This window comes from Micromys minutus, assembly GCF_963924665.1.
Source record: "Micromys minutus genome assembly, chromosome: 20".
Taxonomy (NCBI): domain Eukaryota; kingdom Metazoa; phylum Chordata; class Mammalia; order Rodentia; family Muridae; genus Micromys; species Micromys minutus.
Window position 1 is genome coordinate 8,511,987 of NC_137955.1, and position 19,632 is coordinate 8,531,618.

The window sequence follows — 19,632 nt, forward strand, 5'->3', positions numbered from 1 at the left end:
CCCAGTTATTCCACTTCTGGGCATATACCCCAGAGAAGCTCCAACATACAACCAAGACACATGCACCACAACGTTCATAGCAGCTCTATTTATAATAGCCAGAAGCTGGAAAAAACCCAGATGTCCTTCAGTAGATGAATGGATACAAAAATTGTGGTACATTTACACAATGGAGTACTACTCAGTTACCAGAAACAATGACTTTATGAAATTCTTTTTTTTTTTTTAAACTTTACGAAATTCTTAAGAAAATGGATGCATCTAGAGAATATTATCCTGAGTGAGATAACCCACTCACAAAAGAACAGACATAATATGCAGTCACTGATAATTGGATACTAACCCCAGAAAGCTCTGAACACCCCAGAAACAACTCACAGACTATATGTTTAAGAAAAGAAAAAAAAAAAAAGAATGAAAGAAAAGCAAAAAACATTATGCTTAATCCTTACACACCAAGAAAACTTTGACTAATTCCAGGTTACATCCTGTTTTACATGTACTTTATGTTCACTGTAACGAGTAAGATCTTAATGCACCTTTAAAAAACCTTTTTAAAAAAAAAACAAGCACTGACAAAAATGTATTCATATACTTTTATGGAAAAAATGCTTAAAATTTGTGCATTTATCTTTATTTTTTAAAATAAAGTAGTTAAAAAAATAATATTCCTTTTCTTCAAAGGATTCTAAAAAACATGTTCTTTCAGGAACTTAAAGATAACCAGTTGCTAATAAACTTCAACAGAAAGACCCACTATTATTAACTATATAATGTCAGAATGTCAGAATGTTGGAAAAATAAAGATTACTAAATATTAGAAAACATCATTTAGAAAATGAAAGACACTGTTAAGTACATAGTAATAACAACAGATTGCATCTTGAGTTATTAACTGCCTAACAGCTGTTTATGCTCAACAACAACAACAAAACCATAGATTTATTCCTAATAAGTAAAAGGCCAGAAAGGAATCAGCTAAATTCTCAGGATTATACAGGCACAGATGAGTAGGCAGGTCTTGCCTAAGTCAAACTCCCAAAGTAATATCCAGGTTTTGTTAACTATCTAAGCAGTGATGAATAAAGTCCTTATCAGTACTACTATAAGCAAAACCATCAACAGTTGTGCTGAAACAAGGTAGCATTATAAAAGGGCAAAATAATGTGTCCGCTGACACTGGTAACTAACTGTACTGTTGCTATTTAATAAATCCCAAGGGGAATTGTATTTTGCCAAAGAGTTCTTTCTATTTTGGTTCACCTTTATGCAACTGTTATTACCGAACCTAAAAGATCTAGCAGTCTTTCCTAGGCTTTAAACATAAACCTAACATTTGGTACCAGGGGAGAAAAGATACGCTGTAGCTTAGATTTTTGGGAAGAAAGGGTAACTTTAAAATGAGATACACGTTTATACATACTACATACAACAAATTGTTTTTCTGATCTTTATTCATCTTCAGGCCACTGTTCTGAAGAGGACTCTAAGTTCCTCTGGGATGACATGGAAGCTGAAGTTCTACTTGGCTCCCTGTTGTTCTGGGATAACTGAACTACTCTCCAGTAGAATAGTCATTTGGAAGAGTTCATTGTAAAGCCTTTTAAAGGGTATTAAATCACTAGGGTTCACTAATGTTTTGTATATTTGGAGTTTGTTAAGTAAAGATTTATAAATTCAACTGTAAAAATACTATAAAAGTTCAATTTTTAAAACGGTTATGGTTACAGCTGAACGGAGGAGAGGGAACCCATTTTTTATTAAATACCCAAATGTCTACTTTTAATGTGGTGACAAGAAAGCATGATCCCTTAGTTCTATTTCCAGAACATCCCTAAAGGTGGAAGGAGAGAACTTAGCACAAAATTGTCCTCTGACCTCTTCAGCATGCTCCAGCTAGCACACACTCGACCATATACACAATACATAAAGTTGAAGACTCACTTCACATAGCTTCCAAACTAAGTAAGGTTTATTAACTAAGTACATCTAAACAGTGAAGAGCTATAAAGAACATCCCCTCATGCCCTTCAGTGTAAAATATCGAAAATATACCTCTGTTAAGGAAAAAGATTTTGCACACTAATGTTGCTAAAAACAACATTCTGCTGATGGCTCAAAAATTTGAAGAGCTGTCTCCACAGATGTCCTGCTCAAATTCTTACTCAAAGGAAAGTCCAATCAAGTCCTAGCTACATAGAGGGATCTTCTCTTGTGCTTAAACACATTTTAACACAAGATGAGAAGCCTTCATTTTTTTTTTTAATACTCACTACAGTTACTACTTTCCCAACAATTTCTTACCACATTCCCCACTACACGAACAATGGAAACCTGTAGTAGGAGTAGCTAAGCAATTCTTTCAAATTTAATAGTGTTACCAAGTAAGCTGGCTGGCACTCTGGGTATAGTCCAACTCAAGAGAAAAGCTTCTCAATATAACCTAATTTCTCACCATTAAGATAATGTTGTAAAGGGAGTAAAATATAGCTCTCAGAAGAATCTATATCAGATATTACAATTGTTTGTGGCATTCTTAAGGACCACACACAAAAACAAATGCACAGATATCTATGGTATTGAATTTTCACTAGGAGAGGGGGGAGTGACTTGGGGAAAAGGGTCAAAAAGGGTCTTTGGGTGAAATGACAAAATAAACACTCGTAAAAAACACTGATACACATGTCATCTAAAGGCTAAATATGACACCGACAGAAGTCCTAGGTTTCAATTTGTCCTAAGGCAGTACTGGTGACCCAAAAGTTGCCAGAGGCAGGGGTTAGGTGGGATTTTAGAACACAACTGAAGGTATTTCAAAAGGAGAGTAAAATTCTGCTTCTAGACCAAGTTAGCTTAAGAACAATGCCAAATGAGGGAATCTAACAAAGCAGGCACTTTGCAGATAGCAAGGTAAATTCTTGGCTTTATTGGAAGGCAAATGGGCAAGTTCCAGCAAACTGAAAATAATTCTTTTACCACTGATTCTACTTTAAGGATTTTAATCTTTACTGATTTAATCTTTTTTAATTAAAAAGAAAGAAAAGGGCCAGCAAGATGGATAAAGTAAATAAAAGCAAAGCACTTGCCACCAAGCATGACAACCGAAGTTGGACTACATGATCTACACAGTGGAAGGACAGAACTAGCTCCCCCAGTTTGCCTTCTGACTATCCTATGCATGTATTCCCTTCACACAGTAACTGCAAATAAGGTGCAAGTGTACATATCAACAAAAGATGACTAAATACAACGCTGGTATATTCACTTACTAACAAGATGTAATCATGAAAAAGAATGACACTATGATTCAAATGCTGAGGAGCAGGAGGCACACATATATTCCCAGTACAGGGTGAAGCTGAGGCAAAGTCAATCACGAGTTCTAAGAGCTACACAGCAGAGTAATGAGTTCATCTCAGAAAACTAAATTATTAATCACTTTATACAGTTATTGTGTAGGGAGGTATATAGTTACACATATCTATCCTGCATACAGATACATAAACACACACACACATTTTCTTCAAAGACAGAAGCTCTGGACTAAACTAGAAGTTGGTAACACTGTCTATTGAAAGGACAAAGGATGAAGACATTTTCAATACAAGAACATGCTTTCTAGAACTTAATGTTAACTATAGGACTATACTGCTAATCAAAATAGATAATTACATTTTAAAAAAATTTAAAGTATACATTAAGAGCAATAGTACACATCACTTTGTCATGTCATACTTTTTGTGCCTGGAGATAAGCAACACAAACCATTTTTTTAGAATGTCTAAACTTATATAGAAAGAGGAGTACAGTTAATTTAATCACTGAGTAAACAGGCAATCTTGTGTACCCACCATCTGCAAGACAGTGGGGGTAAAGTGGACCAGACAAAATTAATCCAGTTAATCCACTCTCATGAGCATTCTGACAGATTAAAAAGGGACTCAGCACATAAAGCTGGGATTCATGCTAGGGTAGGAATTAAGAAGGGTGGGATGCTTTAACAATGGCCAAAAGGAGAAACAGGAGTTACCCAGTGATTCAAAGTGGCAAGAAGGATGACAGCAGGTGGGTCAGACTGCTCAGGCTCACCAAGACACAGTAACTAAGCAAAGGTGGAGAAATCTTCAGGAAACTGTAGCAGCAACACAGATGAGACCCAAGCAGGGGTAGACAGAAAGGTAAAGGGATACTTGAGCAGTCAAGACAATTCAGGATAGGGTGTGAGGTCAGGGCAAAGAGCCAATGAAGTCAAGTAGGTTTCAGAGTTAGGTAAAATAAAGAAAATTAATGAGAGACATATATCTACATTTGGGGATTGGTTCAATTATGAGCTCACTAAATTTGAGGTATTTATTAAACACTCAAGTGGAGAAGTTCAATAATCTGTTACATAACACACAAACCATCTAGAACCATCCTACCTAGGCTGAAGAGAGAATTCAACTTACCAATATATAGAGAACTATGTCAGAAATACTTCAGATTTAGGACCCAAACCGGAGGTGCATCATCTCTCAGAGAATAAATAAAATACCCTTAAAGGTTGGAAAGGAAAAACTTGGGGGATAGCAGAAAAACATGAACTTCTACTTACTTTAAATAATGGCTCTTAATAAAGCCTTAAGAGTATGTAAGGCTAAGAGCAATGTATCACTCAAAATAAAATTTCAACCTAAAGGACATAAGAAATGCTTACAGTTTGGGGAGCATTATGTAAGGGGGGAAAAAAGCATCAACAATCCAAATATGATCTTAACGTGATAGGTTTATAAAACTGAAGGTCTTGGAAGTTGGACAGGGACCTGAACAGATCAATTATTTAAGTACTCTTTCCAAGCTGTAATGGATCACATTTTTGTGACAAACGAGAACCTTTCATATGACAGAATATCTGCCTGTCTAAGCCTTAGAGTCTGTGAGCAGGAAGGCCTAAAGGCAGTGACTGGAGATTAGCATCCCATTTCTGAAAGCAAGCACAGAGCTACATGACATTTAAGTAAGCACAACAGCTGGCTAGTACTCTGTTGCTGCTGACATGATAACCTTTCCTAAAAGCCCTTTACTTCATTCAAAGCACTGACTGAAAGGATACACATTCATTCAACAAATATTAGTTGGATTAACTGAAAAACCAAACAAACAACAGAAACTCCCCTGCTCCCCACCCCCACCCCTTCGATATCTATAAGGGTAAGGCAAACTAAACCCTAAGAAGGAAAATGGAAATATTATATATAATTAACGATTAGACCTTGAATGCATAGCACAGGCATAGCATATGAAACGAATTTAACTATAGAATTTTTAGAGACAATCCAGTTGCTAAGCATCTATCTGTTAATCTATAGATGAAGTTGAACAAGTTTTTTTTTTTTTTTTTTTTTTTGTAACAATACAAACAAGTTTTAACCAATGTGATGGTTTAAAGAGAAATGGTCCCTAGAGACTTATATGCTTGAATGCTTGGCCATAGAGAGTGGCTAGGAGGTATGGCCTTACGGAGTAGGTGTGGCTTTGTTGGTGGAGGTGTGTCACTAAAGGGTGGGCTTTGAAGCCTCAGAAGCTCAAGCCATGCTCAATGTGGCACTCTTACTGCTTGCAGATAAAGATGTACAACTCTCAGCTCCTTCTCCAGCACCATGTCTGCCTATACATTGCCATGCTTCTGGCCATGATAATAGACTAAGCTTCTGAAGCTGTAAGACAGGCCCAATTAAATGTTTTCCTTTATATAAATTGCTGTGGTATCAGTGTCTCTTCACAGCAACAGAAACCCTGACAACCACTAACAGTATTTCAAAGAGCTACTTGGGATTAAAATTTATTTTTCACTGAGAGCCTATAAGTTTTCTCATTTCCTAAATAAAGGTAAATCCTTATATCCATACTCCTACTTAGTGCCCCATATTACATTATAGGACTTATGTGTGACATTAACCCCAAAACTAAAGGTCCACACAACTTTAAAGCTGTCTGCACCTCAAACTTAAACAGATAACAGATTTCATGTGCTTCTATCTTACAGCAGAGATCTACTATTGTTCAGTCGGTTCAATACTGGCCGATCTCAAGGATAATGCTTCAAGACACAATGCTTGGGCATTCATCATAGTATATGAACTATAAACTTACTATAGTTTATATGTCCATAGACTAAAATGTATTTATTCCAATTCAAAATTTTATTTATTCCAATTGTCAAACATGTTTGAATTCTTTCCATTACAACACATACCTCATTTGACATCTTTGTTAGCAAACTCAACTCTGATATTAGTCAAAAGACTAAGTGTGAGTAAAAATAAAAACAAAAAACAAAAACCAAAACCAAAATCTGCTGTAGTTTTGATAGAGAACTGCCCAGCATGTACAAAACTCAGCAAAGTAATGGCCTGCCAAGCACAATGCCTTGGGTTCAGTCCCCAGCACTGACTAAACAGGATGTGGTACCACATAACTATTACCCCAGCAGTGGGGAGGGGAGAGGCAGGAGGATCTTAATACAAGGTCATCCTCCATTACATAGTGAGTTCAAGCAACAGTCTACCATATAAGAGATTCTATAATAAAAAAAAAAAATGAAAAAGTGGCAAACCTAAATTCCATGCCTTAATTCATCTTAATTCTTAATTATAATTACCATTAATTGGTCATGATTTCAAAAGAGACCTAGACAAAGTCTGCACATCCCTTTCCCCCTTTAAGTTCACAGCAAGTTCACAAAGATTTCTTATATGCCTCCCTCTCTCATATAACCCTCCACTATCAATATCCTGCATCAGGTACATCTTCTACAACAATCTATAATCCTTCATCATCATCTAGTTTATAGTAGGATTTAGTCCTAGTGATATAATTTCTGCATATTTTAGAAAATGTCCATTATTATTCTATTATCCAAAACAATCTTACTGTCCCCGAACCCTCTGTGTTCTGCCTACTCACCTACCCCTTTCTAAGTCATTTCAAATATCAATTGATATGTTCAAAACACTGAAAAGGTATTCAGAATCTCAAGGAAGAGGAGAGAAGGCAAATGCCAACAACTGAAAAACACAGGCCAACAATAGGAAGAGAGAAAAGGTTAAAGAGGGCAGCCAGCGTATGAAAGCAGAGGACAGGGGACATCAATCAGAAAGTACAGGTGCTAAGCATGCTTTCTGCAACTGAGCCACAGCTCCAGTCCCACTGCAAGAATCAAAATATTTTACCTTTTAGTGGCTGGAGAGATGGCTCAGCAGTTAAGAGCACTGGCTGCTCTTGCTGAGGTTCTGGGTTCAGTTCCACCCATGACAGCTCACAGTAATCTGTAACTGTAGCTCCACGGGCTCCTATGCCCAGTGTGCAGACATACAGGCAAACATGCATATACATAAAACAAATTAAAAACTAGTTTATCTTCTAAGGAAATAAAAGACAAGCTTTTTGCTGGAATTCTTCCTTTCCATCCCATTCCAGGAATTCTGACAGTGTTCTCAGTCTTAAGGCAAAGCAATTTGTTAAAGCTTACTGCCTATAAACATTTATTGGAAGTGTCCCATACCTTAAACTCATTTAAGATATCACTGACAAAAAGCAGCCAGAGTTAGTCTCTTCGTTGTCACACATAGCCAGGCTTTATTGTATTCATAAATAGGATTAGCCTGATTAAACATAACTAAAGCCATATGTACAGGCTGCACTCAGACCTGTCAAATGTGAAACTCAGTAACACAAGTGACAGCACCGCATGACAAAGGTTCTTCTTGCCATGTTTCCATCTCTTCTTCTTCTGCTGCTTCTTCCTCACTGCTCACGGCCTAGACCCATGCACTCTTATCCAGGCTGGGTGTCTTTTTCTGTCGGACTGCCTCTAATCTAGCACTAATCACTGGCTAACTCCTATTACCGACTTCAAGAGATTAAGTCCTACAGGACTTTCCAAGTGTCCTAGAAACTAATTCCAAGATCCTTACCTTCCTTTGTTTCCAAGTCTTCAACAAGGTGTTCTAGGTAACCCACCCTTGTCACCTTCATCTCTCACCCTTCCACACTTTACATTCCCTTTACCAACAGCCCTGTGTGTCCAGCTCGGGAGATTGATTGCCCCATGCTGTGCCATAAGCCAGACTGCTGCCCCTCCAGTCCTGAGACAAGCCTCCTCCACTGTTTACACTTCCACTCCATCAAGCCTTGCCAGGTCTCCTTCAAAAATAATGGGTCACAATCCTAGCCCACACTAATCTGTGTGAGGCTTGGTTCCTCTTCTATTAAGCAAAAAGATACTGCCTTCCTCACTGCCAGTTGTGAAAATCAAATACCATATGTTACACATTTAGCAAAGAGCATGAATACTAAATGTCTTAAGGTATCAAAGTAACAAGTGACTTTTTAAAACTTTTTGATATAGGGTCTCACTTTATAGCTGGTTGGTCTCCAATTAAAAGAGATCCTCCTGCTTAGGTCAACTTTTTAAGAAAGAAATTGATGCTCCTCTTTTGAGTCTTGGCTCCAAGATGACCCAAAAAAAAAAAAAAAAAAAAAAGCCGGGGCCATGTGCAGCCAATTTGATGCACGAACTGCGCCCAGTGTGTGCCCAAGGATAAGGCCATTAAGAAGTTTGCCATTTGAAATATTGTAGAAGCCACTGTACCACGACCTCTACCAAAGCCCATGTAAAAAAAAGTGGTTTCATAAGGATGGGGGAAAAATGCCTTGGAAAAATAAAAAAGGAAGTTATACTTTAAAAAAATAAAAATAAAGAAATTGAAGTAAACAGCAAGTATAAAAGACAGAAGCTAACTAATAGGGTAGACACTGTCCACTAAATGTAACCAAACACATATTACTTCTTGAGCCTATCTTTAAAAATTATTTTTCAGAGATGTTATCATGAAGACTAATGCCAAAACCTACAAAAGAGGTAAAAGACTTTTTTAAAAGATTTTTTTAAAAAGATTTGTTTATTTTATGTATATGAGTGCACTGTCGCTGTCTTCAGACACACCAGAATCAGATCTCATTACAGATGTTGTGAGCCACCATGTGGTTGCTGGAATTGAACTCAGGACCTCTGGGAGAGCAGTCAGTGCTCTTAACCACTGAGCCATCTCTCCAGCCAGGGAAAGAGTTTTAAAGTGAATAAAATATCAGAACCAACTGTGAGGGAGTGTATTCTCAAATCACACTCAACCGAGCAGCTGACAGAACGAACACTCCTATGTCCTTAGTCTGTGTCTATCAGGACCGAAACCCAGGCTCTTGGGAGAAATATCAGTGGTCTGCCAGAAACCTAAAGCAGGAGTACAGTTCATACCTTTTGAAATTAGGATAGAAGTTAAAACCTAGAAAATAAAGAATAGTAACTAGTAGCAAGTACTGCCAATGCATCTAACCGGCACGGGCTACCAAGAATGAGTGCTGTAGTAAGCTGAATATGGTCCCTGAGGGAAGCATTAGCAGGAGGGACACAGGAACCTAATTCAAAAAAGCACAGATGTACACAGAGAATAGCATGTGTCTATTAGGACTAGTCACTGTATTAAAAATGATTTCTTTGTCAGGATCCTATTCATTAAATTTCTACACACATCTGAATGTATGATATAGAGTAACTTAATGAAATGTCAAATAAAACAATAGGATAATTCATTATTTTGATATGCCACAAGCATTTAAGGTCTATATTCCAAAATACTTTGTACTCTAGTAAATGTTAGAATTTGCCAAGTTCTATTATAATGGGTAATGAGAAAAAATTAACGGAAATAAGAAAGGCCTACACAAGGCCCTATTTATTAACCTGTTGGAAACCTAGGCCCTGAAAATGCTCTGCACCACTGCACTACACTCTCAGCCTTGGAAATATGGCTTTTACTTTGAACAAGTCAACAGTGCTTTGAACTACCACTGAGCTACATTCCCAGATGAAGTGTCACTTTCAAGAGACACTTCATTTGCTCCACATTTTACTGTTTGAATACAACAAAAAGCTAACACAATTAACCAACAGTAAGTTGAAACACTGTTTCATTCTGTGTTCTCATTAGGCTAGATCTCACTGTCCGTGCACTTAGATCTATTTTGTTCTATATGTTATCTGTGTGGCATGGCATTCATAGCATTTTTGCATTCCGAAGCACTTAAATGTTCAGTATGAGAAAACACTAATGTCTGTTTTCAAATATATTTTTATCTAATTTTTAACAACTCTCCTTCGTGTGTCAGCTATGGGTAGGGTGCCTTGCCTTCATGTATGTCTGTGCACCCATGCACTCCTGAAGGTGCTGCTAACCTGTCGTGAGCTGCCACAAGCTGAACAGAGGAGTACTGGCCGCTCTTCCCCTCTTACTTCAGTTTTGAGCCAAGCAGGCTTAGTGTGTCTTACTGGAGATGCTCATCTGCTCTCACACAGTGAGATAAACTGAAGACCCTGTCCTGAACTTCATTTGTTTTATATATATCTTACACACATAAAGTTAATTTTATTGGATTTTCTTCTAATGTACCTGTGTTTTGACTGCAACTCTTCATATAAGACCAGGTATCAAATTTCAACATCACATCAAGTAGTCAAAGTTTCAGGTTCTGCAGTTTCAGACTGCAGATTCTCACATCAGAGGTATTCCACGTGCAATAGTACTTTCACTTTTTTTAAAAGCTGGGGTGTGACAGAAAGAAAACTGCATTTTCCCCCACAACTTGACCAGTAGAGTAAAATTTAGTTTTTATCCAGAGTTTGAATGTCTATCCTTTTAAGAATTTGCTTTGACCTCAAAACAATCAAATATCTAAGCCATTACGTTAGGTCACAGAGCAGAGTCTATGAAATTAGGAAGTGGCTGAATTCAATAACTGAGCTTTGGAAAAGATTACTGTCATTTTGTTGTTATTTTGTGTCTTGATACAGGGCCTCACCATGCAGCCAAGACTGGCTTCACACTTGCAGAGATCCTCCTGCCTCAGCTTTCCTCTGGAGTGCTGCAGTCTAAAGATTACAAGCCAACACCAACAACCAACCGGCGGATTTAATATTAATGGCAAGTAGACTTGTGACTACAAAGACTGCATCCCAAGTTCCTCCTCCTATTCTGGGTTTCCACACTAGTTTGCTTTTCTGTTTCAGTAAGGACAGTTCAACTGGCTCTTTCCTGCTTCCTCCAAAATTAAATATGCACTTGACAATGAAAGTCAATATACAACCTTCCCCACAAATCTGTCACAGAATGGAGTAGATTATAGATACATACATACACACATACATACATATACACACACACACATACATACACACATACATACATACACACATACATATACACATACATACATATACACACACATACATACACACACATACATACTTTTTGTGATATTGGTGGGAACAAAGGTGACTTTTAAAAACCTTCAATAATTAACTCTTTACCTTTATAAATGACAAAATGTTAGAAATTGATCTCACCAATTTGGCAAATTTAAACTACATTATAAACCAATAGTGTGTAAGCTTCTTTGGTGGTAGTGGGGGGGGGGGTTCTGTTACAGTGGTCTCAAAAGAAAATTACTATCCACAAAGTATAAAACGTCCTATTGTCAATAACAACATTTAGTAATGACTAGTTAGCGTCTGACCAGGCTATGTCCTCTTTGAACCAGGTGAGCTTGGTGAATTCTGATTCTGCACCCACAAAATGTTGCATTGTTATCTTCCTACCCTGCTCTTTACTTCATATGGCCCCTGTAAGAACCCATCAGTAATATGTTTAGAAGCACATGGATGACTATACCTAATAAAAACACCATCAAAGCATTACTGCCTTAGTCACCTGCAAAAGGAAATGACCAATCTACAAAACCACCTACTGTATTCTATTCCCACAAGTTGCGTAATTACAACTGTATTCTTCTACTGTCCACTTTTATATTTGAAGCGTGACTGTCCATTAGAAGCCTATAAGATGGTTTGTAAGCATGAGCTGGTAGAATACATGGCAAAGCATGTAAAGAAGTGGGTCATTTAAGAATGCTGGTAAGATGACCTGCCCCAAGCTCCACACTCCTAACGGCCCTTTACACGCCCATCTACTCTGCTTTTCAGATGCTTTACTAACACACTGTTTTCTCAGAGTTTAAGAAACAAGAATATTTTTCTCCCCATTTCAAGTCTTGTGACACTCTAGTAACTTATTTATCACACAATGTGGCTCTACACAATGCTTTGTGGTGCTTTTCCCATGAGTGAAACACAATCTTCTACATATTGACCAGGCTTTAGGAAGCTGTAGAAATCTAAAAAACTGACAATTACTTTCTCCATGTAATTCTGGGCAGCCAAGTTTTTGTTATGCAAAACAGGTTCTTAACTTCCCAGACAAGCTACAATATCTAACAGGTTACTCATGGTGCCCTGTGACTCAGTTTTCATTTATACAAAATGAGAATTAAATAATCTTCCAAGAAAATTTAAAACTCCCATTAGCTAACACATCAACCAAGAGACCTCCGAAGACCAATACCACCCCAGTTACACTTTTCAAGTATTCAGAATTCCTCAGCTATGCCCAGGCCCCTAAAGGAGGAGAATCAGTCTCTAGTAACACAACTTTTATTTTAATAGTGCAGCTTTAAAAAATTTTTCCCAGTGAAGGCTTTCTAGCTATGCATCTGTATAACTACAGTTTTTAGAGTCAATGAACTCCAAATGGACTGGAACCAAAATAGTAAGACATATGCAAGAAAATGGAGGGATATGTTCTAAGAAACCTTCCAATGTCATACCAGTTTGCCTGTGACTGACAGCAATCTCTAGAGTCACAGCCAAATTCCTGTCACATCCGACTTCAGAATACTACGAGGGGGGAAAGGCATAATAAAACGAAACCCAAACAGCCAGTAAACCAACCTGATCCCTCCATTTCACTCATTTCTGAGGACCCTCAACTGAGAGGCCATGGGGAGGGGATCCCCAGTTGGAAAATGGTAGCACAGAATGAGCACAGATAGATGGGTTCCAATTCCTGATGAAATCCCAATTGATTGACTAAAAGTACTTTAAATTTATTACATTACATTTACGGCACTCTTTTTATTTACTTGCTCTTCCCCCCTGTGTGTGTGTGTGTGTGTGTGTGTGTGTGTGTGTGTGTGTCTGTCTGTCTGTCTGTCTGTCTGTCTGTCTGTCTGTCTCTCCATGGGCATGTGTGGAGGTCAAAGAATAACGGGAAGGGGTTGGTTGGTTCTCTCCGCCCACCATCAATGTCCTGGAGACTAACTCAGATCACCAGGCTGAATCTTTTCACCAGCCCTAAACATCGTCTGAAGACAAACATCCAATAATGAGCAATGAACTCACCTGTTACCCACCTGAGTGTGGGGCTATGACAGATGTACTGAGGCAGTTTCTAAGACCATTAAGTACTTTAATCCTGTGGGACCCTGGCTCTGGTTGAAGTTGAGTGTGGGTATCTTCACATGCCTCCACTGCCTTCTCTACCCCAGTGGCTCTCAACCTTCCTAAGGCTGCAACCCTTTACTGTTTATCTTCATGTTGTGGTGACCCCCAACCATAAAGTTACTTCATTGCTCCTTTGTAACTGTATCCTTGCTACTGTTGTGAATCATAATGTAAATATCTGATATGCAGAATATCTGATATATGACCCCCACAGGCTGAGAACCACTCACTGCTCAACACTGAACGTCTACTTCAGCCACAGTTTGAAACCATATTAAGCAGTACAGTTCCAAGTATCAATGCTTAAGGAAATATGCCGTCTCGTGAATGATACAGGATGACTTAGGAATTCAGAAGCCCCCTGGTAAGTGGGTTTTAATCATCAGTGAGGACTTAACTGGAATTAGCATTTTTGTAGGATCTTCAAAGATATGAATAGGCCCATTTTGGTTTATGATTTGACCTTTGGAATATTTTAATATATAGCTATCATTGATAAGCTGGTCAGGACAAAGATCATACATGCAGCACAGTATCTATTACCATGTTAACAGCAGGTTATTTCTTTATTTACTCCTGTGATGTCAGTTTTCAAGATATCAGTGTTTATTCAACCACTAGCTTTGTTTATTTATTTTTTTACAATAACCACTAGTATTCTATAACAGATCTGTTACAGAAGGAAGGAAGGAAGGAAGCAAAGATGGCCTCTTTAAAGTGAAAAGAGGAGATTCAGAGAAATGAAATCGAACACTTTCAGTTCCATTTTTTTCCTTTGAAAATCAACTGCTTTTGGGGGGGGGGGTGCTAAGGATACAGCTCAATCAACACTTCACAAATTGGCCCTCAGGGGGAGGCAGGAGCTGTTCAAGGTCCTCAGCAGCTACAGAGCAAGTTCAAGGCCAACCAGAAATCATAAGGTCTTCAAAACTAAGAAATTCTAAATGTTTTTAAAAAGTTACCTACTTTGGCTCTCTTGCATCCAGAACATGTTTAAATATTTACACCATCAGGACAACACACACTGTACGGCTTCCCCTACTTCTTGAGGGAGAAGACTTTTGAAAATGTCTACTTTACTCTAACTTGGAACATAAAGCTTTTGTGTATCACAATTTCTGCTATAGGCTGAAGCTAAAGATTGAAAGAACATTATAAACCTATATCCTAGAATCACCAAAGACCCAAAATTACTTCAAGTCCAATACATAATTTAAAAAAAATGGCATCTCAGATAAATTGAAGCAGAAATCTCATTCACTATTGAGTTATTTTTGCAACTATTTCAGTAACTGCCATAATTAAGACTTTAAGACTGTAAAGAACATACATTTTATTATATAAGTTAACACATAAGTTAATATACAGCCAACCCATACTCCCCAAAAACTAAAATGGAATTAGACAGCATGATGATTGCAAGAAAGTGATCTGCAGAGAGCTGACAAAGCAAACTCTAATCCAAGTAAAGCAAGCTTCCCTTTCCCATTTGGTAACTTCTAAAGCTCTAAGTTATAATGTATTTTCTCATACACAAAATAATCCTTCCAGTTACCAAATTACCTCAGATGCAAAGAGGGAAGGGAAAAGTCATTAACCATATAAGGTCTTCCAACACATCATAAATAACAGAAAAAGCAATCTACTCATGTATACCTGATCAAATTTGGTAGAAACCAAGAAGTGACAGTCACAACCATGCCCTTATTAACTGGAGTAAAGGATGGTCAACAGGCCACATTTAAGTAAAAGGAATTGGGTACAAGTGAGATGCAATCAAGAATCAACTCCTAACACTAGCATTTATAATGTCATTCATCCCCTTATACTCACTATTTCCTTTACAATACAGATGGTCACTTAGAAGCGAACAAAAATTATCCCCGTCCCCCAAGAGGAACTACAGCAACATCCCTAAGCCTACGGGTCTTTAAAATAAATGAACTAAACATGTCTCTTCACCTCGCCTTACACTTTTCTCAGTTACCTCCCGAGGGTGAGAAAATATCAACATCCGGTCGCCCACCCCCACCCTCTCCGTAGTGTCTCCCGTGGACTGCGTCCATCCTCTCTTCATCCTCTCCTTCCCCTTCAGTATCATCACCTTGGAGAAGCGTATCGAGTATTTCTTTCCGTTACTCCCCCACCCCTTTTCATGGCCGAGTGCAGCCTTCTCTGCACCTGGGCCAGCAAAAGAAAGCAGCATGCTTGGGGGAGGACAGGCAAAGAGGCCTGACAACCTGAGAGCAGTTAAGAACAGCCCGATGGCTCCCTAACGGCCTCGGCTGCCTGTCGGGTCTCTCGGTGCTGAAACCCCCGAGCTTCACGCTACCACCGTCGTCGCCACGCCACCGATGCAGAGCCGGGGCAGCGCGAGGCACGGTCAGCCCTAACGGAGTCCCCCGGGGTGGGGGGAGGACCGCGATCCCGGGAGCGGCCCCCGCCCTGCGGCCGGGGCCCCGCACTGCAGCGGCGCCCGGGCGGACCCCACGCCCGCCTCACCCGCACAACGCCGCACACAAAAGCGCCGGGCCGCCGCCTTCCCGCCCCCACAACCCGGAGAGCAATCAAAGGGGCAGCCGGCCCCGCGCGGCCGGAGGCGCGGCTCACCATCGCTGCGCTTGATTTCCACGTAAATCCCGATCTGGATCTTGCCGAAGTTGGCCGTTGCCATCACCTCATCCGGAGCGGCGGCGGGCGGGCGGAACAGGCGGGGAGGGGGCGGGGTGGCGGCGGTGGCCCGCGGCCGCGCCGGCCCGGGAGGCAGCGTGGACGCGAGCGGGGCCGCGGCGAGCGGCGGCGGGCGAGCGGGCTGGAGCTCCGGGCCTGCGGGAGGGCGGGCGAGCGGGCAAGCGCGCACGCCGGGCGTCGGGGTGAAGCGAGGGCCGCAGCTGTGAGGCGGCGCGGGGGAGAGTGGGAGGGCTCGCGCCGCCCGCCCGGACCGACGCTGGGGGGCGGGGCGCCGCGCGCCTGCGCACTCTCGGCCGCCGCGTCTTCCTGCCCGGCGCCCGCGCGCTCGGGCTGCAGGCGGCCCCGCCCAGCTCCTCTGCGGCCTGGCGGCGGGCGGCTCTGAACCGTCCGCGCGAACCGGAGCCCGCGCCGGGTTTGATTCTGCACTTGGCCTACAGGCGCGGGGAACGACGCGCGGTGCCCTCCCAGAGACCCGGCTCCGCGTGGACGCTGCTGCAGGAATGTATTGAGGATCGAGCGGTGTCGAGGCTTTCGTGGCGCCGGGCTGCAGGGACCGGCGGGTTACTGGACTGGTTCAGTGTATTTCTGAGGCTGTCAGATCACATGCCACTCAGAGGCGGCCGGCCCTCCAGGAACCTTCCTGAGGTTAGGGCATGACTGGTTCCCTTCAGTTATGAAGGGAAGAAAGACTGTCCTCCACCCTAAGTAGAAACGAAAGCCTTGCCCTTAACTACCCAGCTCATTGCAATTCAAAGCGAAGCCCCCCTGTGTAGCCTTCTAACTTGCACTTCCAGCGGGTCTGCCCTGCTAGCCTATTGCTCCTGTAGTGCTCAAGATTTATCTGCCCTAGTCTCTAACTCCAGCAGCTGTGACTCAAAAATCAGAGCGAAGTCTTGAAGAACATTGAATAATGAGCCTCTTCTGCAGTCATCTGACTGGGCTGACTACACCAGCAACATGGAGAGTGCCAATACCTACCTACCCCTGCCAAGCAGAGGGACAAGTGGACAAGAGACCATTGGAAACTTTACAAGACCATATAAAAAGCTATAGACCTGAGACTTACCGGTAGTAGTGGAACTTGATTGAAGGAACAAGTTTTCATGATCTATTTTGCCTGGTCTCTCTTTTTAATTTTCTAATTCCATTTTATAATTTATCTTCTGTATATTGGTATTTTGACTGTATGTATATCCGTATGAGGGCGTCAGATCCCTTGGAACAGGAGTTATAGACAGTTGTGAGCTGCCATGTGGGCGCTGGGAATAGAACCTGGCTCCTCTGGAAGAGTAGTGGGTACTCTCCCAACCACTGAGCCATCTCTCCAGCTCTGCCTGGTCATTCTTAAGCTGCCTATGTTGAGTAGAAATATTGGCCTAATATTCAAAAGCTGGGATATAAATGTAAATGCCCTTTGTGCCTATAGTTTCCAACCTAATAAAAAGCAGTTCAAGTAATTCCTTTAGACAGTGGTCTCCAAGCATCTTAAAACCATGCCAAAAAGATGATGTAGAAAATTACTTCTGCTTTTCTGTTCCAGAAATGACATCATAGGTCAGGACTTCAGTTTCAAAACAAGGTTGGACCAAATGAAGGTTCTGTTTCTGTTTTGTTCTTGTTTCTCTGGGCTTCCTATAGTAGAGCTCATTCTCTTATATCTGTGACAAGAAGGTATAAAGTACCTGGTTGTTTGCTTGCAAATCATTTCAGACATGCAAAGAAATCTAGTGATGCAGCTGCTAAATTTAAAGTTACCTCATAAGATATTGTATTATTATGATTGCATACTTTGCATCCTGTTACTTATATAATCAAGTCTTAACCTTTAATTCATATTATAAAGGTATTCTAAAACTACACACATCATTTTGTTGCATAAAATTGCCTGAGACACTTGACAAACCAAACACCAAGACCTTTTGGATAATGAGCACCCAACAGGCTGGTTTGGGGTAGGTTGGTCTGCCATATTTATTTAACCAAGATTTACATTGTGAGCTTTGTATTCAAGTCTCTTTCAAAGGAGTAGCCATAGATAGGCAATTTGACTGTTTCCACTAACATCCTGGAACAAGGATTCTGATTCAGCCTCTATCAAGAACTATAACTCTAACAAAAACTAGACTGAACAGCTAATACAAATCTCTAAGATACATAATGCTATAAAAATCTTGCTGGGCATGTTGGTACATGCCTTTAAACCCAACACTTGAGAAGAGGCCAATCTGGTCATGCAGTAAGTTCAGGCCAGCTTGGGCTATTTAGTGAGACACTGTCTCAAAAAAAAAAAAAAAAAAAAAAAACTAAATAAGTTAATGAAAACTACTATTCTGGTTAGGATTATATAATAAATACTCTGATATTGGTTCCACGGCTAGTGTCTTAAACTGGCCGGTTACCCATTTGTTCAACCTGGAATAAAAACCTCCATTTGTTCAATCATAGAAAGTTTTTATACTTGAAATAAAAATGGTAAAGTTATTTGATAATTAATATACAAAGTTTTAATAAAGTAACAGTTTTATTTAAAAAACACATTTTTCTCAAATCATTAACTAGAATTTTCTATGTGTAGCAATATAAAATATACCATCAACTTGACACTGGTCCTTACTGTTTCAGAATAAGAGGATAATGCTTGCTACATAAATCTTTTATTAGGTGTCTGTCTCCTCTGGCCAACCGATCATGAAATGAAAACAAAAAAAATCTGTTTCTTTCAGGTCAAGTCCTAAGAAGAGTAACTGCAGTTGACCTGTCAATTATGAGTTGCTGAAACCATTATAAAAAATTCTAATGGATGTAAGACAACCAAGCCAATTATTTAGTATTCATAGATGGAACATAGGGTTGTTTATAAATAAACATTAAGAGTCATCCAAGGAGATGTTGCTAAGCTAGTGAGTAAAGTTTCAAGCTAAAGTATGACACGTTAACCTACCTTTGATGGTGTGAATGAAAATGGCCCCACAGAAGATGGCCCCAAAGGATAATATATTTGAATGCTTGGTCCCTAGTTGATGGAACTGTTTTTTCAGAAGGAATAGTGTTGTGGCCTTATTGGAGGAGGTATGTCACTAGGCTTTGAGGTCTCAAAAGATGGAGAAAATGCTTTTTCCCCTTTCTTTCTGCCTCCAACATGTGGGTACAATATAAGCCCTCACCTACTGCCTCAGCACCATGCCTGCCTGTTGCCAGCTCCTCACCCTGGTGGTCGTGGACTCTTTTTGGAAACTGTAATAAAGACCTGAATTAAATGCTTTCTTTAATAAGCTGCTCGGTCAAGGTCTCTCTTCATGCCAACAGAACATTGACTAAGGCATTACTTCTTATAGAAGGCACACATTATGTACATTTAGTTCTAGGGCATGCTCGTGTGTGCGTGTGTGTGTGCGTGCGTGCGTGCGTGTGTGGGATCAAGTGAGGGAAGTCCAGTAGATAGGGCTTATAGAAACTTTGTTTGCTTTTTTGATCTGCTGTTTGCCTTGCTCTGTTTGAAAGACTTGGTG

General features: G+C 40.2%; 1 protein-coding gene across 5 annotated transcripts in view; it reads right to left on the minus strand.

The window, feature by feature from the left end:
- KIF2A (kinesin family member 2A) overlaps positions 1 to 16,310 on the minus strand; it is a 61,532-nt gene extending 45,222 nt beyond the window's left edge. For all 5 annotated transcript variants that reach the window (XM_080933823.1, XM_080933824.1, XM_080933821.1 and 2 more), the window contains exon 1: positions 16,043 to 16,310. In XM_080933823.1, coding sequence (XP_080789949.1) covers positions 16,043 to 16,106 — 64 coding nt within the window. In that variant the 5' untranslated portion in view covers positions 16,107 to 16,310. The remainder of the gene's footprint in view (positions 1 to 16,042) is intronic.
- Positions 16,311 to 19,632: the final 3,322 nt, after the last annotated feature.